The sequence below is a fragment of the Phaenicophaeus curvirostris genome, chromosome 1, assembly GCF_032191515.1.
Source record: "Phaenicophaeus curvirostris isolate KB17595 chromosome 1, BPBGC_Pcur_1.0, whole genome shotgun sequence".
NCBI lineage: Eukaryota > Metazoa > Chordata > Aves > Cuculiformes > Cuculidae > Phaenicophaeus > Phaenicophaeus curvirostris.
Genome location: NC_091392.1, coordinates 67,239,406 through 67,267,320, shown reverse-complemented (window position 1 = coordinate 67,267,320; position 27,915 = coordinate 67,239,406). Strand labels below are relative to the sequence as shown.

Here is a 27,915-nt window from a genome sequence, read left to right as displayed (position 1 = left end):
TTTTATTTACCTATCAGTCCTGGAAATAAAAGGGAAGGGAAAAGAAGAAAGACTGAAGCCAAGTTAATTTCTATTTCAGATTTATTTATTGAGTTAAAGAACCTGCCAGCTCCACCATATTTACAAAGGTTTTCAAGAGGATTCTAGAGCTATCACAGCTACTGAACCACAAGTTAAAAAAGCATAAACAAACCAAACCATCCACATCCATAATGTCAGCTGTAGAAACCTGTTACCTTACAAGACTTTGAGGCACACTCAATCAAACATGGGAGAATTGTTTTCCAACACTGTTTTTTAATACCACTGCCACCACCAAGACTCTCATTTCTTCCTCTAGTATAGCAGTGTCTGAAGATCAGACATCCTTATGCCACTGTTGATGGAAGCTCGTTTCTCTTCGGTACATGTTTTGTGAATCGGGAATTTAATTATAAGGCCATTCACAAGCAAGCATGGCAAGGTGATAAAATAATGTTAAAGAGCACAATGTTGTTTCCCAGTTGTTTCCATCCAATATTTCTGCAAGGTGGCGCTCCTGCCAGATGTGCACAGAAAATCCTGTCATCACTTTGGAGTCACAACCAAAGCAAATGAAGTAAATCAATGCCACCATTCATGTCTCAAACAGCATTATAGAAGCAGTGCCATCTGAAAACATGACACTTGTTCTTTTCTTATTGCCCGTGACCCTTTGAAGGGCTGTTTTCCATCAATTTCATCCATTCAGCTGCAAAAAATATTAATGCTGTCTACATTCACTCACCCACCTTTCCATTCCCCACTCCATCCCCACAAGAAATTATGAATTCTCTAAAAGAAGGGGAGGAGAGAGCATATCTCTCAGTTCAGCTGGGTTAGTTTCTAAGGATATACCAGCTGCATCTCAAGCCCTGAAGAAGTTCTGTCTTATCACAATGTAAAAGGATATGGACACTGATAGCCAAGGCCCAGAAGTCCACACATTTGGATGCACGCAGTTCCCACTGACAACACAAGGGTGAATTTGACTTGTTAATAAATTTACAGTAATTTTTCACTCAATACTGAAATTCACACATTGAGTTTTTGGGGAAGAATCTAATCACTTGAGTGCCAGTGGTCCTCCTCAGGGCATTGATCTATAAACATTTGCTGATCAACAATCTAACTCCATAACACTGATTTGTAGAGTACCAGCTAAGATTCGGAGTTACTCTATGCACAGAAAACTAAAAACCCAGAAAGGAATAAGTCAGTGTCAACTAGAGTAACAGGGAAACAATAGCATTTCAGAGGGAAAAAAAATAATGAAATATCCTTGATCATACAAAGAAACATACCAGCTTTATGCTTAAAAGAGAAATATGTAACTTTGTGCCTACTGCAAGGGCTACAAAAGCAAAACCAAAGAGAAGCCCAAGTATCATTCATAAAAGAGAAACTACCATCTAGTATGAGGTCTCTTAAGGAGTATGTGCTACTCTATTGCAATCCAGCAGCAGGCCTGGAAAGTCTACTTCCATATAGCAGGGAGACTGTCAGAGGCACACAACATTGTCACACTGTTCTCCTCAGAGAAAAAAAAAGAACATCAGCTCACACTTAAGAAATGAGCTACAGAACTGCTCACTGCAAAGCACCAACTACTCCAGGATTTTAAAAGGGAATTCTTATCAACTTCTTTTGAGATTTGTAGCTCAGTCCACGCTGTCAACACATTAAGCTTAAACACTACACACAAATGTGCTGCCTACGTTGGTAACTAAGGTCAGAATCCAGATGCTCAGGTCTTGAGACACTAGGTCAGATCTAAATTTAAGTAAGAGTTTCATATCTGCAAGTCGGATTACAGCAAGTCTTCAGAAGTGGAATTACTCTGATGCTTGAGTGCATAGAGAACAGCAAACTGCCATATATGCTACGCTACATCCAAGCACAGTGCCAAGTGTTCAAATTTAGTGCCAAACACAACAGCGAGGCCACATTCAGCAGGAATCAAGCTACTATTGTGAGGAGTTTTACAGAACACTTTCAGGAACACCAGAATAACCTTCCCTACTAGCATGATGGCTGAATGAGACAAACCTACATGCCTTATGCATCTCTTCCAGCTCTCCAGACAAACTGGTACAAAGAATGTCACACTAATATTACCATGGGGCATATTTATCAAGAGATCTTTGAAGCTCAGGAACGCTGGGGTGGGGCAGGGGGTTCCTATATCCAGTTTTATTGAGGTAAACAGGAATTATTCCAACAACTTGATTAAGTGATGATCAAGCCTCTAGTACATGCTACTTAAGTGTTTCAAAGCTATTCAAGTCACTCGTAAAGAGCTAAGTGATAAGTTAAGATTGAGGAGAAAACCTTTATGCTTGGTTTTTGGACTGAAGTCTCAGTTAAATCCTATTATTGCAAGATAGCAAAATGCAGTCATGCCATGCTTTGCAAAGATGGTGGAGGAAAAAGGACTCCTTCTAGATTCCTTAAAAATTGGAATATAGTATAACAAAAGACAGTTTGTAACAGTCTGAACACCCCTACAAATTTTTTCTCAAGACCATGAATTGGCCTTAGAAGACTCAAAGTATTAAAGGCAAAGAGTTGTACAGCTGAAAGTGTTCTAAAAGACTGAAGAAACATCCAGAACAAACTGTCTTGGCCATTGACAGAGAGAATACAGGGTAACTCTGTCACCTCGTGCCATTGTATTAGCAAGAAAGTTTTAGTGCCTGTAACAACATGGACTTAGTCCAGCAAGCTGGTGCTTTTCTCCTCAACAGATCAGGACAGACTATTGGTAGACGCCAGTAACATATCCATTTATTTCTGTACTGGGCCACCGTCAATTCTAGATCTGGGGCAGACTGCCCCGCAAGTTTCCATTACCCAAATGAGCTCTTGATTTCTTTTTTCAGCATCCATAACCTCATGTTGAGATTTAAATTCCAGTTTTTGAAAGGCAGAGGGTTAATCTACTAACCTGAGACTCAAAAACTATCCCTTCCAATTAGTTAGTGCTTGAAATAGAGACTTTCACTCAGTGCAACCTAGCAGTCACATACATAAATCATCATTTATTACCACACTTTGTAAACATCTGTGTTGGTCAGTGCGATTTTATTTCTCAGCAGACTTCACTTTCCCTTGATCTTCCACTTTTTTGATAGCAGCTTGGATAGCTTCTTGATCACCCAGAAACTGGTGAGGACCCAGAGGGTGCAGGTTCTCGTCAAGTTCAAGAAGTATAGGCACACCAGTGGGCAGAGTAACATTGATGATGTCCTCATCAGAGATACCTGCCAAAGGAAAAAAATAAAGACCACAACAGTTACACCTAGTGAACAGCTTCCTAATTGTCTGTTTAGATGTCTGTCTAGATCAGTTTTATTTCTGAGCTAGTCTAGTCTTAAAACAGTCAAGGACATGTTCCAGCCTCCATCAACAACACCAGATACTCAAGAGTCAATTTCCAGCTAGAGCACAACTTGTGCTTTAGAAGCAGCCAAAGGAAAGAATTCCCATGAAGATAATGACAGTTTCCTCATTTTTTCAGTCTACACATGTGAAACAAATAGGAAGACATTGCCCTGGAGATTATACCTTTCCTTTAATACAGGACATTGAGGACAACAGGTTCTCCTCCATTTCTTCTCAACTCATACATCACAAAAGAGGATTAGAGTCCACATGTGCTACCCCAACTTGAAACAACCTCTGTTACACCACCAACACAAACAGCCTCTTTAAAGAGGTAGGATACCAAGGTTAATTTTTCTCTTAAATTCTCTATGCAAAGCTTCTAACACAAACTGTCTTATAAAATCAGTATTTAATTTTTTCAGTGTAAGGATTACTGTTTGCACACAACTGATTTCTCGAAAGCAAGCTTACAGCATCTTGCCTACAGTACTATTCTCAAAATTACCAAATACAGGATATTTAGTTCCACTACTAAATGCAAGAGGAAGAGAAGAAAAGAAGGGAGAAAGTCAATTTACACAACTTGGAGCATTTTCCTTTATTTTTCCACTTCACTAAAACAACATGTACCTGGGAAGAAAATCTATTTTACTTAGCTGTGCTTAACTAACATATTCTGAGGCTCTAACCTCAATAAAATTGCTGGTTATCTTTATGTTAGACAAGTCTCCAAAGCATCCAAGTGCATTTTGAGAACAAATCTCCCAGTTAAGTTTCCACACAAGGTCTAAACAGTTGGCATTAAGAACCAGTAACTGCAAAGACATTATTCCTCAAGAATTTCAGGCAAAATAAAGCTACCATCATTTGTAATGTCAATACCTATTTCTCCCCTTCCTAGAAGCACTGAGGTCACAGCGGCAGCCTGCTGTTGTTAAGTAGGACAGCTTTTAGTAATTCATGCATAGGAAATACAATCAAGCTTCTAAACTAATGACACCGTAAAAACTAGACCAAGGTACATGAAGAAAACATCCCCTTGAGCAGCTGACAAAACAGAGGGTTCTCAGAACATACAGTTGAAAATTTACCAGTGAATTTCACATTAAGCAGAAAGCAGAGCAAACACACTAACATGAAAACTCACGGAATCAAGCCACTTGGCAACAGTAGGATAGCAACAGGTCAGAAAATACAGAACAATCATGAGGCAAGAATCATTTTATGACTCTGTGAAGACTACACAAGCACAAAGCTTTTGCAGTGACCTATTCTTGTTTGGATTAGGCTAAGTACTTAGTTCAGCTGTAGATCAGCCCTAAATTTCAGAAGAACATGAAGCAAAAGAAACAGAGAAAGCACTGCAAGAGGCTTACACCTTGTTACACACTGAGGCATCAATTCATTTATGAAAGTCATACTCTGCCAGTTTAAGCAATCTCTGTGTACAAGGGATAAATAATTCACCTGTTGTGGGCAGCTGAATCACAGACCTACGGAAAAGCACTCAAGGAGCATCTAAAATTTTAAAAACACAGACGTCAATGGGAAAAATACTGAGCCCATTTACCAGGCACAAGCACTATTCTCAAAGACTGTGGTTTGCAAAACAAGCTGCCAAGCTGACTGAACCCTTATTTCAAGAATACTTAAACATATTGGATTTTAACAATATCTACGTGTCACTGTGTACCCACAGAGCATCTAATCCTAGGAAGTGCTCTGCCCACCTCCCAAATCCAGTCTCCCAGACTAAACCTTTCAGATATACACAAAGCACATGAAGTCATGCAGGAGAACTTAGGCAAACCACAATGTAGTCAGCAGCCAGGATATTTAAAGGTTTCCTCTAAGGGTGAATTAAACAAAACTAGCTGTAGCTACATGGATTCAGAAATGCATTTTACTGTTTTTACAGAACACAAAGTGACCACACCAGTGTCAGCCACTGTTGATTTACAAAGCAAAACAGTGCAGTCTAGGATAAACAAGCTTCAGCAAGCACGTTGGCTTTCTCCTCAAGATTTTTCCTCACACGTAAGTATTGCCTCACAGCCAGGCAGTTGGCATAGCAAGCTGAAGTCAGATGAAAATCCTAAAGAAACAAGAGCATCCTGTTGCTTTATTTCAGCACTGTTACTGTATTTGAATAGTATTTCTGTCCTTCAGGAAGCAAGGCACTGTTGATCAGGCTTGTCACAGAAGTTCTTCAATTGCAGGCAAAATGCACACAGAACACTCCCCACCCAGCACACCAGGAGGACAGCAAAGAGATCACATCTTACACTTCAAGCAGAAGCTAACTGCTATCAAATTACTTCATGTGCTATAACTGTAGCCAAGTGACCTTTTCTTGCACTACATCTGAGCTAGCCTGTGTCACAATCCCATCCTATCTCACAGGGAAGAAAGGTGAAATCAGGGGAAGGACTCAACTGCTGACTACAAGGTGCAATGGGAAATAAGACCATTGAAGAAGCAACACTCTTCCCTCTAGTAGAATCCTAAAGCCTGGGTTACAACACTGCTAAAGGATACTGTATTGCTGGAAGCAGTCTTTTCCTGAGAAGGTTTAAAACCAAGGTCCTACCCACCTACAGCCATAAGAACCCACAGACATTACTGAAGTACTCAGGACGTCTTCTTCAGGACCCCAGTTAAAACTCACATGGACATCTCCCATGTCCTCCTTCATAGGCCCCTTTTAAACATTGCCCCTTAATAGCAGCTGTACAGCAGACACTTTAAGAATTTGTTACAGCACTTTTATTACAAAACAGAGCTCTTCAAATCACACTCAGAATTCTTTCCCAGATCACATGCTCTGTTTAACCAACTGAGAGATCAAACACACAGAGACAAGTACTATCTTCATGCAAACTTAAGAATCTGCGTTTACCCCATAGTCCATAAAGTGCTTTGAAATAGTTGCACCCTGCAAAGTCCTACAGAGACTGACTCCATTTGGGCTTGACTTTGAGCATGTACAACCAACATCTACAAGAGCTGGCTCAGCTTCTCCTTCATTCTCACCTGTTCTTGCCAAGATCCTTTCTTCTAGTCTTATGGTCAGAGCAACACAAAACCCACAAAAGTTATTGAGAATAGCCACACCTCTTCTCCCCTACATGTCAACTACACCTGAGGTCAGATGATTCATCCAACAAAACACACAAGATTATATGTATAAATTCAGCCACAATGACCTTGTTCTAGAACTGGTGCTTTGCAATTGAGATCCAGATCAGGTCATAGCATCCTTCCACAAGCTTAGTGAAAGCACTGAAGCTTTAGCCTAAAATGTTAAATATTCAGGGCAGATTCTGCCCTCCCTGCAGGCTGGCAGAGGATCTAGCTTCAGTAGGGTAAAGGACAGAAGTGGGCACAGTGTTAGAGTCTGGCTATTAATCTTCACAGAATGTTAGCTCACTGTGCAGATTTTAAGGAAAGAGGGAATAAGATGAGTGGGCTACAACCATGGCTGCAGCGTATTATCTACATTTGTTTCACCCCTTGTGTCTGTATTGGCTTTGTGTGGCATTTTTTGGTGCCCCGCTATGGTGGGCTGAACTTAGTTGGATACCAGATACCCACCCAACTGCTCTATTAGTTCCTTCCTCAACAGGACGGGAAGGGGAGAAAATAAGATGGAAAAAAATCATGGGGTGAAATAAAGGCAATTCAATAAAGCACAAGCAAAGGCCAGGCATGGAAGTAAAGGAAAACAAAATATTTATTCTTTAATTCCCACCAGTGGACTATGTCCAGCTACCTCCTGGGAAGCAGGGTGTCAGTAGGCATAGAGGTTGCTCTGGAAAACAAACATCAAAATAATGAATGCCCCCTTCCTCCTCCTTTCTCTTAGCCATTATTGACAAGCAGACATCATATGGTAGGGAATATCCCTTTGGTCAGTTTGGGTCAGCTGTCCTGGCTATGTCCCCTCCCAAGATCTTGCCCACTCCCAGCCTACAGGTGAGGGGGGAATGTTGGATAGAGATCCTGGATGCTGTGACAGCACTGCTCAGCAGCAGCCAGAACACTGCTGTGTTACTAACACCTTTCTAGCCACCAGTAAAAAGCAGAGCCCTATGAGAGCTGCTGCGGGGAAAGCCCACTTCATTTCAGCCAGACCCAACACAATTTCATTACATATACAGCTTATTATCATGGTCTGACTTTGCGGTTATTACTGATGCTATCCAAATACAAGACTGTAAGAAAGCAAACCATGAATCTACCATACTCCCACAAAGCAGAGAAACCCAGCCTGCCTTAACTCCTCAAGCAGTCCAAGATGAAATAGGCTGAAAGAGGCATGAGATTTGCTACTACCATCACTAGTTACCACCTAGGGCATCCGTGAGAAAGTCTCAGAAGTCTTGAACAGAGACTTAGGCTGCACTACCACCACCAGGAACTCAAGGCAACACTGACAAACAGTTTTCTGAGCATGCAGCTCTGGAGCCTGCCCACACACATACTGCCCTTGGACACAGCTCTGGCAGAAGTTTTCCATCTCTGGCTGAAGCACTATTGAGAGTCCCTCAAGACCACATTTATGGGAGTAAGACCATCTCATTTCAACAGCAGTGAGCCGCGAGATCTCAAGCTGGTTTCTGTAGCTGACCTGAGACACCACAGTCACCTGATTAGCATTTCCTTAAGAAGGTCAAGCATTATTAAGTAGCCCTCAACAATCCACACAATGCACAGCAATCCACACAATGCATAGCTCCAGCAGGTAAGCTACAGGGATACTGTAACTGCACAAGTATCACATTCACAGTAACGCAAAAGTGTAAAATCCTGAGGGCAGTGTTCTCCCTGGTCATCAACTGGTGAGACCAGCATCAGCCCTTCCCAGTCACCATGTTTTGCTTCCCAGCCTAGTTCCAGAGCTCTGTCCCAGCTCTGTTACCACAGTCGGACAAGGCCAATGGGTGCAACACCTGTATCTTTCTTCAAAAGACCAGGTAACTCCTGCCCTCCATTTTTCACCCTGAGCTTGGCAAGGCTCAGTGACCACCACACCATACCCAAGAGACTGCAGCCTTTCAACACAGACAGAATTCTAGAATCACGCCTTCCACAAGACTGTCTTGAGGTACTTCACACCAGTCCTCCGGGTTAAACGGTCAGGAGGGAAGAAAAGAGACAGCCCGTTAATCCTTCTGTCAGCTGCCTGGTAAATTAGTTCAACAGACTTGGTCTCCAACCAGCACTTCAAAAGAAACAGGGCAAGCTGGTCACAGCTATTATGCTAATGCTCTCTCCACAATGGGACACTGCTAAGAGCATCAATAAATGAAGTATCATTTATTAGAAAAAAGAGAAAACTATTCCACCTTCAAAGAATTGAGGAAATCACCTGTAAGTAGATCCTGTGCATCTAGGATGATTACTTAGCAGATCTTAGCAACTGATGCTTTCATAACCAATATGATGTTCCATAAATTTTACTTTGGACGCTGAAACATTCTGATACAGTTACTTTAGATAACTCCCTCATTAACCTATTGTTGCCATTGCTTTTTCAATGTATCAGAGGTGGTATACCATTTAAGGAAAAAATAAGGCCTGTCTAAAGACCTGAGTGCATAGCAATAGGTGTCACAAAAGAAAGCAGTTGCTACGTTAGGACAAGACACTTGCACCAAAAAGCACAAGACGGCTGCCTGAAGAATAAAATATTACTAAGGTTGGAAAGGCTCTCTGAAACTAACATGTAATGAAAACTGTTCTCTTGCTCTGCCAATGTGTAGTTGTGCCAATAATTCTTAACAGCATCATATACATCACCTGAAGATTATGTAAAATACAAGCACTCTGAAAGGACTGGACAAGCTCAGTTAGAAAGACTTAAACTGATGCAAACATTGTATCCTTGACAGGATTGGACTAAACAAGCACACTTGTCCTTGGTGGCATTTATCAAATTCACAGGGATTACCCAGAAGGAACACAGCCCAGCATCCCTACTGGACACCAGCAGCTCCAAGCACCGAGCTCTTCAGCAGCATCCTCTGGGAGAAACATCCCTCAGTCCAGTAGGACAAGAAAGCAAGCTCCCCAGGAAGCTGCTGTTTCTGATCTCCAAGTGAATACAACAGTTTGGCCCAGCTTGTGCTAAACACTGTTTTCAGAAAGACTACTGGGATTTCACTTTTTAAGACCTCACATGCAAACTATGACAGATCCTACAGATATTTCATATACCTTAATGAGGTCCACTGTGTGCACTAAGAAAACAAGATATCCAAACCCAATCAAAGTCCTGACATTCTGTTACTCTGATGATTTTTCTGTGCAAGTAGAAAGCAGATCCACATTTCAAGCTCTTCACCAATGACTCATAACAAGGCAAAAAAAAATCCAGATTCAAAGAACTACGGACCTCCTTGAAACAGGAACTTCAAGCACACTCTGAAGTCCTTCAGAAAAGGCATTACATTTCACACTGAAACAATTAGAATTGTTTCATCAGAACAAACCAAATTAAAACATTCATATTTACTGTCATTTAAAGATCCCAAGCTACAGCATTGACTAAAGACATCTACGCAGTCACTAGGATTGCTGCTTGAGGCATTTGGATCCCAGTTTTATAAGTGCCAAAAGCCATGGTTCCAGCTAAGATAGAGGAGCCTAGAAACTCCCTCTCAAGTGCAGGACACACTAAATTTGTCAAAAGAACTCCACAAAAACAAAGCCCACCTCACAGTGGGTGCTATGGTAGACTGAGAAACTTTAAGTGCATTTGAATCGGGTCCAACTCCAGCAAGGCTCCAGAGCAGCTCACAACTCAATCTTTCAGGAGAGAAAGGGAGAGACAGTCAGCAATGCAGACAAGGAACTGCTTAGATCCAGGTTGGAGCTCTGAAGAAAAAAGCAGGTTGCAATTCAGGGATCTTAAAGCTGTGTTTGTAACACCGTTTTGGCAAGCTTTGCAGCAATTCAAATCTCCACTGCATAAAAGGCAAAAGAGCCAGCACATATCTGGCAATTGCTTCTGTGTGGGAGCTGGGGTAGCTGATGGACACTCCTCAGTCAATGGAACTAGATCCTCCGCCAAGGATTCCTCGCATTTCCCTATGTAAGCACATGCTGGGAGGGACAAGGTATAGTGCAGGACAGACAAGAGACACAGCTCTGTTCTACTCTGGCTGAGCACGGGCAGCCCTTGAAGAGATAAACCTAACACTGTCCCAAAGAAATGTTTTGCAGCTGTTCTAACTTACACGGTTCTCTCTGATCTCAATGCAGCAATGAATCCAGGCACACTAACTTTCAAGGAGCCTTTATCAGTCACTGATGTTGTCAGTACTAACCTTGGTGCACACCTACACAGGAAAGGCCCCAGATTTTCTGCTGAAGCTGTGGTCAACTTGCAGCATTTCACCCTCAAAGGACTTGGCCAGCATGATTTCATGACCTGGTTCAGTTCTTTGTGGGGGTCAGAGGAACCCTCTGCCCCTTTTTCTTTTGCAATTCTTTATCACTTCACATAGTGTGGACAACCACACTTACTCCATTAGTGGAACTGCCTGAACCAGCCTTCCTCCTTCATCCAACCACTGATCTGTACCCCAGAATTCACAACCTCTACAGTTCCAGACGCCACCACCTGTACATGCTTATTCCCTGGGCTTCTGACTCGTGCTACAGCATCAGCTGTCCTGACTGTTCCAGCATGCCTGAATGCAAAAAGTACTCAGCAGACACAGAGCTGTAGAGGCACACAGCAGAGGGTTTTATAACTAAAGATTTAAACATACACAACCCAGTCAGTGCATGCTTGCAACTACGCCTCTAGCAGGCTGCATTCACACATGTATAATCACTAAGTTCCACTCTACCCACAGACAAAGTCTATTTTCCAGTTTACGATGACAAACTAGAAGTTGTGTCATTAAAGAAGATGTGGGAGGGAAGAATCTAGCAATGACTTAAGGATAAATGACATCCTTTCCAAGTCCCAAATAAATAAGCAACCTTATACTAAGCTAGCAACTTAGCTGTTTATTGGTAGGTGTTGTCTATATTGGGAAACAACACAGTATGTGCATAAGCTTTAGTAACTACCCACCCTCTACAGAACTCCCTGTCACAGCAGCTTTTTTAAGTAAAGAAGTATCACAAATGAAGCCTCAAAAGTGAACACCCCCAGTAAGTCAAGAATGTTTTCCACAACCCAAGACAAGCACTTTATTCTACTGTGTTACAGCTATGCTCGTCTAATGAACAGATTATGACTTTAACTCTTCTGATAAAGGAGCTGAATAAATCCAAAAACAGTCAGACACAAACTCTTCAGGCTCTACCTAGACCAGCCACAAAATTAGTTTGAACACAGTTGTTTAAAATGAGCAGCAAGAAAAAAGGCCAAAGCATCCATCTCTTCTTACCTACATTAACCTAACTTAATTCTCTCTCCCTTCCACATCCCTCTGTTTGATTCTTGTTCCAGTCGGCCAATTCCTTTCTTTCTTTCTTTCTTGTTGGAGACCGCAGATATTAAGTGTTACATTGCCCAGATAAGTAATATATACTAAAGAACAAGACGCAAAGTTCTAAGCAGTCAACTAAGCAGAGAGAGGAAGACTACAAGGAAGCCTCTTACCTTCGACATGCTTCAACAATGCCCTGCTGCTGTTACCATGAGCAGAGATCAGGATCATTTTGCCACTTTTCAGTTCTGGCACTATCTTTTCATTCCAATAGGGAAGGAGTCTATCAAGCACATCTTTTAGACTTTCAGCCCTTGGGAGATCATCCTGAGAGACATCACTGCATTTATACCGGCGATCATTGTATATCTCTTCATAGTAAGGATGAGATTCAGTTATGGGAGGTGGAGTAACATCATAGCTTCTCCTCCATATTTTCACTTGCTCCTCCCCATGATTCAGAGCCATTTCTGCTCTGTTGAGACCGATCAGTGCACCATAGTGACGTTCATTCAGTCGCCAGGAACTCTGAATGGGAACCCACTCCTGGCCCATCTCTTGCAGGATAAGCCATGCAGTCTGGATAGAGCGGCTGAGTACAGAAGTGAAGACAAGGTCGAACTCAAAGCCCAGCGCTTTAAGGTGTTTGCCACAGTTCTGAGCTTCCTTTATCCCATCACTGCTCAGCTTCTGGTCCACCCAGCTGCAGAAGCGATTCTCTTTGTTCCAGGCACCTTCCCCATGTCTTAAGAGAACAAGCCTGTACTTAGCCATTTTGGTTGCAGCTTAGCACAGACGACAACTGGTCTGGCATCTAATAGTGACGTATCTGGACAGAGACATAAGACAGATGTGTCAAATATCCCATAGATAATGCATTACAAGTAGACAACTATCAGAATCAAAACAACCAAAGAAACAAGTGTCTGGTGAGTATGTTTTCACCCTTGAGGTCTCCTGGCTTTGAATTCCTTCCCACCTTCATGTGGGAGGAAAAGCACCTTCCTCCACCCAGCTTGTTGCAACTAGCCCACTTAACCAATTGATCAGTAGCACATTTGTACAAGCTGTTCCTGCCCACAGATTTCCCTCAAGTGCTTAAACAGAGCCTCGCTCAATATCAGAGGCTCCCAAACAGAAAAGCAGATTTCATTCTCACCAGTGAGCTTAGAGGTGAGACATGGAGCCCAAGCTCTTAAGAGCTGCCCACACTCACAATGGAATGCAGGCATATACAGCAGCTGGTATCTTCAGCCAGAGCAACTGAGGAGAACCACAGAATTGGAACTGGCAATACACAGAACTCCATTAGCCTTCCTCAAAGGATATGTCGCTATAATGATGCTCTGCATAACTTGCTTCCTCAACCCTGCCAATTACACCAGTCTCTGCTTGATTCTTCCCCAGGCCACCTCCTCCATCATTCTTCCACACTCAAGTGCCACAACACACCTACTCTGGTATACAATGCACAACTAGTGAGACCTCATTCACTGAATCAGAAGTGATCTCAGATTATCCCATTCCCTTCCTGATTTTCAAGTGCATTTTCTTCCTCTTGTGTCTATGAACTATAATGACAGCTTCCCAAACACCGGGATTAATGTTTTTTACATTTGCAGTGGGCACAAACGGCACATTTGCTCTCATCATTAAATAACAGACAGCTACAGTTTCATAATGTCAAACAGCACCTTTCTCTGCTCCTGTTAACTAAACACCACCATCTCTGCATTGTCTTCAGAGATGGATTTGACCACTCACCAAAGCTTTTTCAATGTGGCCAAAGATTTTCCAGCACACTGTGTGATGCCTGAAAGGCCTGTCTAACACAGCACTGCAACTCTGAAAGCCCTACCTGATCACTGTGACCCAAGACATTTTGAACCAAACAGTGATGGACAAAGCAGGATGGGGGAATATAAAAACACAACTCTCTGCCCTGGGAGGGTTGCTGTATACTCAAATGTTCTCCAAACCACAGACAGTGGGAGACTGAGGTCTGATTTCTGCACACCCAACTTTGAACTAGATTTCCATAAGAGACACACTTATTGGAGCTCCCATCATCTCAGATCTGTTGGAGCTGCTTCAATCACACTCCAAGACTCCAAGTGTCTTAAATTCAGGCCGACTGTGAACCTGAATTAGGTCAGTAGGATGGGTTAGGCCCATGCACTCTGGGTTTTGGGAAGCACCTGGCACAGTATCAGTGCTCACTTTTAACAGACTTCAAAATAGTGTATAGGAAAGTTGAATTCATAAACAGACTCAGTAATTTCATCCTGACTCTAACATCAGTTTAGTTCTCCTTTACTCTCACAGAAGACAGAGCCTACGTCACACAAGGACACTACACAACAGCTTCCCAGCTCTACCTTCTGATTACTGGTACAGCTCAGGATTTAAAAAGCCTTTGAGGACTGACAGATTTTTACAGAATATCAGGAAGTACTGTCTGACGCACAGCAGACAGCTGGGAAATACAAAGGAAAGCCTTCTATGATTTCATGCAAAGGAGAATGGAATTTTGTGTATGACAAGGAGCATCTTGGGCAAAATCCCTTGCATGCTCCACTTTTTCCATTCAAAATAACCAGCTGCACATCAAACAAACAAACCAGCTATGGCTAGGATTGAGGTGTTATGTCAGATCAGATACAAGACTAAACTACACCCTTTAAGATCCCAGGTTTATAACAAAAAGGAGTATCAGACAGCATTTCCATCTAAAGCCAAAGTGATTTTTCTCCAACATTCCATAGATATGATTAAAAATTGCAGTGCATTCACATCATTAACTACTACACAAAACACAGCCCCATGAAAAGATCTATCTCTGCAGATTCCTCATTGTTCAGATGAATTGATTGTATCATCCACAGGAAGAGATAAAATAATTTACAAAAACAAATCAAGACCCAAATACAACAAATCAAAACCCAAAAACAGAGGAGATGCACCTGTTTGCACATGTTTTCAGTTGGGTACTTCTAGTCAAAACCAATAAAAAACTCAATGAATATTACAAAAAATAATCATAAAAGGACCTAACATCATCTGAGGACCATAAACTTCAGTTCAGTTACATAAAAGATTAGGCTGAATCAAACCATTCTCAAACAAATCTAGAAAGGACTAGCAGTCACGGAGTTGTTTAAACATCAGTCCACTTATGGAGGCATTTAAGCTAGAAAGCCTTAGAGCAACACATGGAAAGAATCCTACTCACCTTTCCTATGGCAAAGGAACTGGCTACACAAATCCTAGCACAGACTTAAGAGCTGCTTTATACCACACACTCTTGGCTAGTTACCTGCTAGGAGGGAATAAACACCAAGAGCTCACACAGAAAGAAACCACAAGTACAAATGGTTACAGCCACCACCATTTGCTCTCAGAGTGTAAGAAAATAGGGCACACGCCCCTTGTACGGGCTGGGAAAGCTACTGATTTTCTTCTCCCAAAAAAGATGCATATGCACAGCTCCTGCTTTGCCAACAAGGGAAAGTTTTGTCTCCTAGATGCCTCAGGATAACACTTGCTCCCCAAGATTTGTTTCCACTACAATTACCATAGCTCCGGTGCCCAGAAACCCACCAAATCCTCTGGGACACTAGGGAGGACATGGACAGCAGACCCGTACCCAGCGAAAAACAGAAAGACAGCCCCCCAGCTCAGCAGAGTAGAACAGAGCAAGGTGCCCAAGATAACATCTTACACAGGCAGAACTTTCAGCCAAGCACAGTTTTAAGGTCTAACTGTCAGAGGTGGTCATCTCCAGGTCTCCTCACTGCCCAGCCCTGCTATAAAACGTCCCTGTGCAGTGCAAACTGTGTGTCTTTGCCTTCCCCAAGGACAGAGGGGCTCCCCCAGCAGCGGGGCAGCAACTCACACGCACACACACACACAGCCACACAAGATGCCTGGCAGCCCCTCGGGAAGCCCCGCAGACACACACACATATGCACACAGACAGACACACGCACAAACACGCGTGCACAGACACGCAGCCATGCACGCACAGGCACATGCAGACACACACAGAGACGCAGACACACACATGAGATGCCTAGCAGTGCTGCCCCAGGAAGCCCCACAGACACACTCACTCACACAGACACAGTCAGACACAGACACAGTCACTCACAGACACACTCTCACACACACACAGACACACTCAAACACACACACAGACACTCACAGACACAGACACTCACAGACACTCACAGACAGACACTCACAGACACAGACACACAGACACAGACACTCACACACAGACACTCACACACAGACACTCACACACAGACACACACACACACACTCTCACACAGACACACTCTCACACACAAACACTCTCTCACACTCACACACAGACACACTCACACACAGACACACTCACACACAGACACTAAGACGCGTACCCGGAGCATCCCCCCACCCCCGGCCCCGCGCCGCCTTACTGTCCCCCGCAGCCGCGCTGCCCGCCGCGCTCCTTCCCCCGCGCCGCCGCCGCCGCGACCGGGGCGGACCCCGCGCCGCGACCAGGCCTCGGCGTCCCCGCCAAGCCGGGGCCGGCTCTGATTGGCTGGCAAGGAGGACGAGCGCGGCGCTCAGCCAATGAGAACGAGCCTGGGGGCGGGGATGCGGGAGAGCGGCGCGGTGCCTGCGGGAGCGCTACCAGCCGAGCCCAGCCGAACGCAGCCGAGCGCGGCCGAATACGGCCGAACCGGGCCGAACCGAGACGAACCCGGCCGAACCGAGCCCAGCCGAGCCCAGCCGAACCCACACGACGCGCACAGGCGGAATCGGCGTCCGCGCCGCTTTGTCGGCGTCACGAAAACGGAAAAACGGGGTCACGGCAGCGACCGGAGGCAGCCGAGCCTCCGGCTTCTCCCGAAACCACCCCCGTCCCGCTATCGCTGCATCGGCAGGAAACGGGGTCCGCTCCTCTAGCCTCGGGCCGCCCGCAGCCCCCGGAGCATCCCCATCTGCTCACCCAAGCGGTCACAGAATCAAAGAATCATAGAATCATTGAATAGTTTGGGTTGAAAAGGACCTTAAAGATAATCTGCTTCCAACCCCCTGCCGTGGGCAGGGACATCCAACTAGATCAGGCTGCCCAAGACCCCATCCAGCCTGGCCTGGAACACCTCCAGGGGTGGGACATCCACAACTTCCCTGGGCAACCTGTGCCAGCGCCTCACCATCCTCATAGTGAGAAAATTCTTCCTTATATCTCAAGCCTAAATCTGCCCTTCTCCGGTTTAGACCCATTCCCCCTTGTCCTATCACCACAAGCCTTTATGAACAGCCCCTCTCCAGCTTTCCTGTGGGCCACTTCCAGGTACTGGATGAGCTGCTCCTCATAAGGCCTGTTCTCCAGCCCCCTCACCAGCTTCATTGCTCTTGTCTGGACTCGCTCCAGAACCTCAACATCCTTCTTGTGGTGAGGGGCCCAGAACTGAATACAGTATTCAAGGTGCAGCCTCACCAGCGCCGAGGACAGAGGAAGAGAGCTGAGAGAGCTGGGGGTGTTTAGCCTGGAGAAGAGGAGGCTGAGGGGAGACCTCATTGCTCTCTACAACTGCCTGAAAGGAGGTTGTGGAGAGGAGGGAGCTGGCCTCTTCTCCCAAGTAACAGGTGACAGGACAAGAGGGAATGACCTCACACTCCACCAGGGGAGGTTCAGGCTGAACATTAGGAAAAATTTTTCACAGAAAGGGTCATTGGGCACTGGAACAGGCTGCCCAGGGAGGTGGTTGATTCACCTTCCCTGGAGGTGTTTAAAACAGGGGTGGAAGAGATGCTGAGGGGCATGGTTTAGTGATTGATAGGAATGGTTGGACTCGATGATCCAGTGGGTCTTTTCCAACCTAGTGATTCTATGATTCTATGAATAACCTCCCTGGACCTGCTGGTCACGCCGTTTCTGATACGAGCCAAGATGCCATTGGACTTCTTGGCCACCCGGGCACACTGCTGGCTCACGTTTATTTGGCTGTCAACCAACACCCCTAGGTCTTTCTTTTCCTGGCAGCTTCCCAGCCAGACTTCTCTTAGTCTGTAGCACTGCTTGGTGTCATCTGCAAACTTGCTGAGGGTGCACTCGATCTCACTGTCAATATCATTGATGAAGATATTAAACAGCACTGGTCCCAGTACGGACTCCTGAGGGAAACCACTTGTCATGGATCTCCATCTGGACTTTGAGCCGTTGACCACTACTCTCTGAATACCACCATCCAACCAGTTCCTTATCCATTGAATAGTCCACCCATCAAATCCATATCTCTTTAATTTAGAGAGAAGGATGTTGTGGGGGACTGTGGCAAAGGCTTTACAGAAGTCCAGATAGATCACATCTGTGGGTTTTCCCATGTCCACTGCTGCAGTTAACCCATCACAGAAAGCCACTAAGTTGTTCATATAGGATTTGCCCCGGTGAAGCTGTGCTGGCTGCCATTAATCACCTCCATGTCCTCCAAGTGCTTTAACATAGCTTCTAGGAGGATCTGTTCCATGATCTTCCTAGGCCCAGAGGTGAGGCTGACAGGTCGGTAGTTCCCAGGGTCATCTTTTCTACCCTTTTTAAAAATGGACACAATGTTAACCTTCTTCCAGTCACCAGGGAGTTCTCCAGATTGCCATGATTTTTCAAATATCATGGAGAGCGGCTTGACAACCACATCAGCCAATTTCCTCAGGACTCTGGGAGGCATCTCATCATACGTCCCATAGACTTATAAACAGTCAGGTTCCTCAGGTGGTCCCAAACATGATCCTCCTCTACTGTGGGAGGGGTTTTACCCTCCTGGTCACCATCTTGCCATCCCATAACTCAGGAGGGGTGAGGAAAGCAGATCAGTGAAGACTGAGGCAAAAATGTTGTTAAGTACCTCAGCCTTCTCTTTGTCTGTTGATACGAGGTCACCATTCCCAACCATCAGTGGGGCTATGTTCTCTTTAACCTTCCTCTTCTGATTGACCTGCCTGTAGTAGCCCTTCTTGTTAGTCTTCACTTCCCTTGCCAAGTTTAGCCCCAGCTGCGCCTTGGCCTTCCTGACCTCATCCCTACACAACTGGGCAGCATCCCTATACACATCCCGGGTTACCCATCCCTGCTTGCACTGCCTGTGCAGTTCCCTCTTCTTCTTTAGTTTAACTAGCAGGTCTTGACTCAGCCACGTTGGTCTCTTCCCTTCCCTGCCTGATTTTCTACATACAGGTCTAAGCGCTCTTGCACTTTATGGAAAGCATTCTTAAATATATGCCAGCTCTGTTCCGCTCCCTTTTCCCTGAGAACCATGTCCCAGGGGGTCCTACTGAGTAACTCCTTGAAGAGCTGAAAGCCTGCTTTCCTGAAATTTAGGGTCCTGACTATACTCCTCGCCTGTCCTATATCTCTCTGGACCTTGATCTCCACCAGTGCATGATAACTGCAGCCCAGGCTGCCTCTGATCCTAATGTCACTGATGAGTTCTCTTGTATTAGTGACCATCAGGTCCTGTATTGCATCTCCTCGTGTGGGGACCTCTATCAGCTGGACTAAGAAATTATGCACTCCAGGATGCACTCCAGGATTTTCCTGGGTTGCCTACAGCTTGCCTTGCTACTTTTCCAGTGTATGTTAGGGTGGTTGAATTCCGACAGTAGGATGAGAGCTTGCGAACGTGAAGCCTTCTGTAGCTGGAAGAAGACTTCATCAGTTGGTTCTCCTTGATTGGGTGGCCTGTAGTATATACCAGCCACAAGTTCCCGTTAGTTCCTCTGTCCTTAATTCTGACCCGCAAGCTTTCAACCTGTTTGTGGCTACTCTTCAACAACATTTGGGAGGGAGGATGCAGGCTCCCCCATTTGCTGCTGTCTGGGAAGAGGTGATGGAAGGAGTTGGGCTCCCTGCAGCTGCTGGATCATAGTATCGTAGAATCGCTTGGTTGGAAAAGACCTTTGAGATCATTGGGTCCAACTGTACCTGTCCACTACTAAACTGCATCCCTGAGCACCTCATCTACCTGTCTTTTAAATACCTCCAGGGATGGCGACTCAACCATCGAGATCCTTCCCCCTCTCCTGCCCAAAGCCTTCTTACAAAAGAAGGAGCGTAGCACCCATGCCGTGGACCTGCATCCAGCTACCCCTCCATCAGTCCCCAGAGTTGAAGAAAATGGGCACAGTGTCAGTCAGATGTGAAGAGAAAAGGGGGGTTGCTTTGCACTTATATGGATTAGATCTTAATCTGTCAGTAGGAAAGAAGAACCACTGCTTCACTAGGTCCTCGGCACAGCACTAGATGTGTTAAAAGTGGCCAGCTTGTCAGTGAGCAGCATCCCACATCTCTTTGGTGGTTACTGCACCGACTTGTTCCTCATTTACTTGGGACGCTCTGAGAAGCATTCTGCATCTCTGGGACACCATTTTCAATGATTTTTCCTTATAAAAAGAGCTACGCCTGACCTCAGTACAGAACCACAATAAAATCTCCTGCTTCTGCAAAGTATTTCCACTGGATGTGAATTGCACTTACACAGATAGTCCTTTTCATCTCACACACTAACTTTAATGTTAACAATTACCTTTCACCTCTATCAACTTTGTCTAAGCCAGAACCTACAGTATAAAGCCAGTCCAGCCTTCATAATCAAAGTAGTACTCAAGCTCACTGTGCCAAAAAACTTTGATTTGCCACCCATCAGCTTGAATCAGTAAAGAGAAACACTCCCACATCACCCTGCATGATCATACACCTGCAGTCACCCTGCCTCCAGTCAGATCAAACCTTTTCTCCTGTTGTATGAAGTTACTAGTGGTACAGCTCTGAGTATGTGTGCATCACAGGCAAACTGGTTGATTTACTTGCCAAAGAAAAGAACCAAAGGTCATAAATACAGAAAGAAAAGTACCATTCTTTAGTATCAGCACTATGTATTGGCTGTACTTCAAGCATCACGAATACAATTAATGGAAAAAAACCATCATATGCCACTATGCAGTTGTAACTACCAGCAAGCAGACAGCAACCCAAGCCACAAGCCAAGACCTCCACAGCCATTAAATACAGATTTCTTATCTCCATTAGTCATTGAACAAAACCATTTCATTAACATGGCAAAACTAGCCTAATAACTTTGATTCATGTCTCACACCACACAAGGACAGACTAGTCAAAGTCATATCCCATTGCAGACGTCTACACTCATTTGGCAGTTATTATCTCTCAGACCAGCTGGGCTGCGTTTTTCAGGTTCTCTGCTCTGGAGCCTTTCCAAGCTGTAGCATTTAGCTGGAATGTTTATGGCAGAAGCAGTTCAGGAAACTCCTTTCCTCAACACAAAACCTTCCGCTGGGGCTCCAGTACAACGGCACCGCACTGAAGGAAGGCCTGGGGCTAGGCAAGGCAGAAACAGAAGAAAACAGGACTGGAAAGAAGAAAGGCTTATTGATGATTGATGAAAACTGTGGCAAACAGGAGCATTCTTCGCTGATTATGCCTTTCCTACTTTTGCATAGAATTGTTATTTTGTTCAAAGCCTATATCAAATATTTGCCATCGAGCACTGCAGACATTCCCGCTGTAATTTCCAGAAGATCCTGAACCCTTTGTTTATCCCTATTTGATATATGATCTGTTTTCATTAATAATTTCATCTTCAAAAGAAACTTTTGTAATCAGATCCTCACACTGTTTAATAACTCTGAAACCTTCTCTCTAAAACTTCCTCCTGGGTGTGTTTCTACTGCATGAATTTGTGCTTTCCCTCTTAGACTCTCCTTACTCCTTTCGCATGTTGGCTGCTGCCAGCAGTATGTCCATGCTCTCTGCCATCCAGATGTGTGCCCAAGGAATCCCCACCTTTTTCTCAGATGTGGGCCCACTCAGGCCACTTTCAGTACTTGACAGTTTTTCCTAGATCCTTTCTTTTCTCTGTCTGTTATCCATGCCATTGTTGTCTCACATTTCTCTGCAACTTTTCTTATGGTCCACCTTCATTCAAGGCCAAATTTGTATTGAGAAAGGCTTGGGAGTACAACACATTATGCAGAGAGATAAACACATCCGTATTTCCCCTAAAGGACTCAGAACTGTTACACAGTAAAACCACTCTAGCTCCATCTATACCCAAGCCCATGACCCCCAATACACTGCTTATCTCTTCTCTTGTAAACTCTACACAAGCTTTATTTCTTGCAGTAAATCAACTGCAACATGGAGAGGGCCGGGTCCTGGGAAGCCCACAGTGTGTTTTAAGCTTGCCATTAGCAGGATGATGCTACCCAGGAGGGTTGCATTTCCTTATGACACCACAGCCATCTTATCCATCCATGCCTTCAGTCACTTTACCTATTATTTTTACACCTCTGCTTACTCAGTTTTTCTGGTTTAAAAGACTACCGTATTCCCTGTTTTTTTCAGCCAGCTTCATTTTTTGCATCCCAGAAAGACAGCAAGTCCACAAGTTATGAATATCACTTTTTCACCCAAGCCTACTCCTGTTTAGCTGACTTATTTAGCTGAATCCCAAGCAAACTTGCGTGTATTCACGGACTGGAAGCTGTTTTCCTTGTTCCTCAGACCCCAGCCAGAGCTCACATAAACTGCTGCACAGTCCTGCTGGGCTGAAGTGCTTCATTAGTCTTTATACACCAGACCTTGGTTTCTAATAGAAGGAAAATAAAGCCTTCTCCATCAGAGCTTAGAGAGCAAGTAGCAGGCAAGGATGTGACAGTCCCACTTCTGTCTTTTTGTTAGAGCCACTCACGGCATCTTGCATTAACCAGCCAAGCGGTTCTAAACATTTTCTTGGCTCAAGCACGCCTGTGCGTGGGTAATTTTTCATCACACACCTACCCCTGTTTGCCAATATATCACACCATCATGTCTTAAACCAAGCCTATTACCCAAAACTTGAGGGTGCACCTGACAGAGCAGTGAGAGTACCTTGCATACCAGTTAGTCACCCTGTTACAATTTAAGCTCCTCAGCAAAGCACCTTTTTCACCTTTCCTTTTACTAGTACCTAATAGGGTGCTGCTTTCATGTGTAAATAAAGTGGGGCTTTCATCCTGTTTGGGTATGGAGGCAACATATAACTTCATGCATCTGAGTGGCTTCTCTTTATGTCAAAACCAGAAGCAGAAGTCCATGTGGAAGGCAAATAAAGTATTCTACTTTCTTTTTTTTTTACTCTAACTCCATTGCTTGGGGAGGAAACTCTGTTGAAAAAAAGAGAAGTGAACTCGTAAGCACCTAAACTAACCTTGCATTTGTCACTAGAAATGTAGCTTTAGTCTTTAAGTAAATGCAGAAGTTTTTCTGAATCATTAAGCACCGAATAAATGACTGAGAAAGAGGAAGAAAGTGCATAAAAACCTTCATTATATGCAAAACAGATGGAGGGAAAAATGTGGGGTGGCGTATTCCAAACTCAAAATGGGAACTGGATTTCTTATGTAATCCCTATGGCTACTTACTGGTAATGTTATTCTCTAGTAAAACATATGACATCTGGCTGTTCATTTGAAATCTTAACTCAAAAAAAAATTTCATTTCTGCATATTCCAAGCTGAAAACATGGGGAAAACCTTATATTCTCTATGCCCTCAAAACCATTACATGGACATCTCCGGATAAATGCCTTACCACAAGAGGTGTCTAGATGGTACAGGGAAGTGTGCTTAAACAGAACATTCTGAAGAATCCCTGGATACAGTTCTAGCACCAAAAAAAGGAGTTGTACAGGGTCCCAACAGCTGGAAAAAAACAAAACTCTTTCTCACAACCAAAGGTTTTCCCATCTTTAGAGGAAGAAACACAACTGAAGATCTACAAGGTTCACTTCTAAATTTTATGGGTTCGGAATGGCTTACATTGCAGGTTTTGGTTTGGAGCATTTCACTGTTTTGTAGTCGTATTACTGTACAAATTAACTTTTTGTAGCAGTGCCAAAAGCAAAGAAAATCCCTTGATGAATCTCTGGGGTTTTTTGCCATGATAAACAAAGTGCTGCAGACATCAGACGTCAATAAGAAACTGTATAGGAAGAGATAATTTAAAAGGGCCTCTGAAAAAAAGACAGCAAGGTGGTGTCTAGCCAGGGCATGATAAGTTAGTTAAAAAACAGACTGGATAGTACTGATACTAGAGCATGGTAAGAGCACGTAAGAACCTGGGGAAGTTATAACCAAAAGAGTAAAATGGGAACTCAAATGTCATTGCGGAGAACAAGGAGAACAACAAACACACAAGACATATTCAAGCTTGCTTGCACTGAAGTCTTTAAAGGAAGAATTAATGGCTTACCTTAAAAAATCTGCTTAAAAGTTTTCTACCTCCATGTTACATTGAACACTGGATTACCTAAGAAATTGCTGATGTGCCTGCGCAGAGCTAACTCTGTCTGTATTTATTGTATTTGTTTTCTCATGTACACTCTACAAACCACAAAGATTTGTCTTGGGTTTCTTCAGTTTCTTTCCCTGGTATGTGGCTCTCTTGCACCATAACAGTTTATGAAACAAGCCTGACTGATGTTTAGTTTGGTTTTGAATGGAGCACAAAAATTATTCTCCTACATGAAAAATCTGTCCTGTGTGTCATGATTAGGTAATTTAAGGAAAAGGACTGAGCCACACTCTTATTCTACTTTACCATAACTTCTCAGAATTCACTGGGACTGCTCCTAACTTCAAAAAGCAACAAAATAAGGCCTTTCTTTTATAGGACTGTTTCTCAGGAAACTTTAGGAGTTAAGTTGCTAAATAAATAGCTGTGTATCACAATAGCTGTGTATTCATGCTTCCCCCCTCCCCCGCCCTCATTTCTTTGATGAGAAAAGAGCATATGTGGAAAGGCAGACAGGGAAGTCAGGATATCCAACTTCCCAGAATTTTTCCAAGGCTAATTTTCATCTTGCACCTGTTTTCCTCACATGGAAATCCATTCATTTAAATAATTTAGTGCCTGACTTCCACTGCTTTTTGATTCAGAATTAGTCTATTCCTCTCTATTGCAATCAGAGCTACCTGTCAACAGAAGACCTCAGAAAAGCCTATTTTGCTTCTAATTCAGCATCTCATTTTATAGTACAAAAAAGACACTTCTTTGCTTCGCAGAGACATGAAACGGTATCCAACATCTAACATTTTGAATAGGTTAAGTATTTGTTTAAACGTTCAGTACTGCTGTCATTATTCTTCCTCGTGGAAGTCTGCATCTACAATATACCAAATAAGTAGCTAAGCCAAGATGAATTCAGTCGATATATAAAAATAAAACCCGGGCAGTATGATCCCACCCTTCTTAAGAAGGCATTTGCAGAAATAGCATATATCTGCTAACAAATTATGTCTCTTTCTCTTTTTTTTTTTTGGGGGGGGAGGAAGGCGGGAGGGAATAATACCTCTAGAAAGATACTATAAACTAAGGCCCATGCTATCTGACCAAGGTCTCTTGTCCTTCTAAAGATACAGGTGTTCATAAACTTTAAGACATAAAGAAGCCACTTTCTCTGGTCTTCTGGGTTACACCTAGTTTATGGGGGCAGCTGGGAGCACAGACAAGCCAAGTGAATTTTCTTGGCTTCTGCATCAGCCTACACCTGGTCACCATCTTCTCCCAGAGCCTCAGCTTATAGGCACATTCTGGTTACAGGATAAGCAAGAGTCCCCAGACAACATAAGAGCTGGAAGCATCCTGCCAGAATAATTTACAGCTCATGGCCTCCTCCCTGCCTGCACTGAATTACTTCTGGAAATGACAGATGCTGAGAAGGCAGAAGCCCATCTGACCAGCACTACAGCAAACCTGGAGCATACAGCAAAATAACTGCACATCCACGTATTAGTGAAGGACAATAAGCCAAACTTTTGTGGGAATCACCGGACCTTCCACATCCCCACTAAATGTTCATATTGCCCATGGGTCCTGCCATGTGACAGGGGAAAGACCACATGAGGTTCTGCTCTCATAGTCACAAAATCTGAGTAACTCTGTCAGCTAAAACAGTCTGGCTCCCCTGTTGTGTATGAGTTCAGGTTATAAAGCAATTTCTATTCAGCCCTAATTGCACAGATTCCAGAGTGGTATTTTTCACGTTGTTCCTAATCAAGAGGAACTCATTGATTTTAGTGCGTGCTTCATTTTGTTTTGTTTTTCAAACGTCAGGAAAATATTTTCAACACTTTTGTGTTTCACAAATGGAAAACCTATCCCTTCCTCCACTTTAGAGGCATTTGAAGCACCCCTGTTGTTGGCAAAACTAGACACAGCTCACTGCTGAAACTTGAAATGGAGCATGAAAGTATTTTTTCATGAAGACAAGAGCCTCCACTTGGCAAGAAAAATAGTAGACTGTTCTCAGAAATGAAGAGCCTTGGGAAACCGCAGTCTGCATAAACAAGAGAGGAAAATCGTGTTTCTGTGATAACCATGCCTACCAACAGAACTGGATGGGAATTTAGGTCTGGGATAATAGGCAAATTTTTGATTTGTAGATGTGTTGGGTTTGGAGGATGGTCATGGTGTCCTTCCTATTTAACTTAGGTCACTTATCCCCTCATTACAAAGTCCATTCATCCATAGAAGCAACCAAGAAGGTATGGTCTTTGTTGATGCTTTGGTACCTGCTCTTTTCTCTAGGGCTTGACCTAGAGAAAATAAAACAAAGTATTTGCCTGTCCGACATTAATCCAACTTTCCAATCTATGATCAGAAGATTTCTTTTTACAAGTTCAAGAAAAGACAGAAAAGACAATGAGGTGCTTCTACAGCAACCAGTCCCAGCCTGTGCAAGGAAGTTGCAGTTTAATTAAACCGGTTCAAAAACTGATGCTGTTAAATTAATGCTAAATCTGTGGGAGGACAGATGTTATTTTGCTGAAGAGTGCTTTCTACTGTTTCAACTAAAGTGGTAAGAAACGGATTTGAGTTAAATCAATATACAATGCACTTCAACTGATATGTGTCCAAAAAAGGCATTTGCATCAATGTAATGAAACAGTGCAAGATTTTCACGTAGACAAGACTCAGAAGAAAAATGTAACCATATTATAGTTTTGGAATACTGTGAACATGCCTTGTTTTGCCCTTCTCTGCTGTCAACACTTCCTCCACTGCCTCCAGGGGTCTGCTCCCCACTGCCTGGCAGTTTCATTAACTATCTCTTCCCGTCTTATTTACCCGCAGGTACTCAAGTGTTGGCAAGTTAGACTTCTCTGGATCACCAAACCATCCCATTTGATGTAGCTCTCAAAACTGTAGCTTCCTGCAGTTATGCTAAGTTAAAAGGTTCTTCTCCAGGGTAGTTTCAAGCTAATATTCCACAGCCCAAATTTCCTCTATTTGTAACAATAATAGTTACTACAACCTCAGAACCATACTGGCTGGTGATTCCTCAGAAACAAAACTATATCATTTCAGGCTTCTTGTGTATCCAGTGCTGTGGAAATGTCAGAATGTGACTGCTCATTCTGGGAAGTCCATTTCTCTCCAGAGAGTGACTCACAGTGACTGAGTAAAAGTATAAAAAAGGCTATAAACCACTTTTTAGTAGCTGTTTTCTCAGCTTGGCATGATATCCCAGCACCTATTCAATCAGCTTGAGCCTACTGGTTCCCGCTACAGAGTGGGAAAAGTGCTTGGGAAAAGATTGGTTCTTACTCTTCTTGCTGTTCTCGGTTCCTTCCTCCAGATGCCAGCATGTTCAGGCCAAGGCTCGGATGCAGATCCTGAGGAATTTTGTCTCCTTCGTTGCATCCAAGCCACCACCACAGCTGCATTGTGAGCTGCAGGGAGGGAATGTGGGGGATCTCTGGTGATGCCACACTGGAAAACAAACACAGCGTTGAAATCGTGACATCTAGCCATTCTGAGGACATCAGGGCAAATATACAAAATATGTTAGTCAGAGTTTAGTATTAGACTGACTGAGCACAGAGAGCTGACATTGTTGGCAGACATTGCAATGAAAGGCTTGCTCCAATGCTGTTGAATCAATGGCAAGTCTCCCAATGGAAGTAGCCTCTGGATGCGAATGTAAACTTGACAACCATGTGAGCAGGC

The 27,915-nt window shown here is 43.7% G+C and overlaps 2 protein-coding genes across 4 annotated transcripts in view; both read right to left on the bottom strand.

Moving 5' to 3' along the window:
- The window catches only part of USP18 (ubiquitin specific peptidase 18), a 424,666-nt gene that overhangs the window by 305,272 nt on the left and 91,479 nt on the right, over positions 1–27,915 (bottom strand). The window lies entirely within an intron of this gene.
- On the bottom strand, positions 64–27,678 carry BPGM (bisphosphoglycerate mutase). Of its 2 annotated transcripts, XM_069861191.1 has the most exons (4): positions 27,514–27,678; positions 15,088–15,171; positions 12,029–12,684; positions 64–3,281 (listed from the first exon to the last, which is right to left on the bottom strand). In XM_069861191.1, exons 3-4 carry the CDS (start codon positions 12,627–12,629, stop codon positions 3,103–3,105), a joined length of 780 nt encoding a protein of 259 aa, XP_069717292.1. In that variant the 5' UTR covers positions 12,630–12,684; positions 15,088–15,171; positions 27,514–27,678; the 3' UTR covers positions 64–3,102. The 2 variants fall into 2 exon arrangements, with proteins under 2 accessions (XP_069717292.1, XP_069717302.1); XM_069861201.1 differs by lacking the exons at positions 15,088–15,171; positions 27,514–27,678 and adding an exon at positions 16,319–16,395.

Excerpts from the sequence above, each read along its gene's own strand:
- BPGM (XM_069861191.1), bottom strand. The coding sequence starts at position 12,629 with ATGGCTAAGTACAGGCTTGTTCTCTTAAGACATGGGGAAGGTGCCTGG. Across the intron at positions 3,282-12,028 it reads ATTGTTGAAGCATGTCGAAG|GTATCTCTGATGAGGACATC; the intron begins GTAAGAGGCTTC and ends TTCCTTTGGCAG.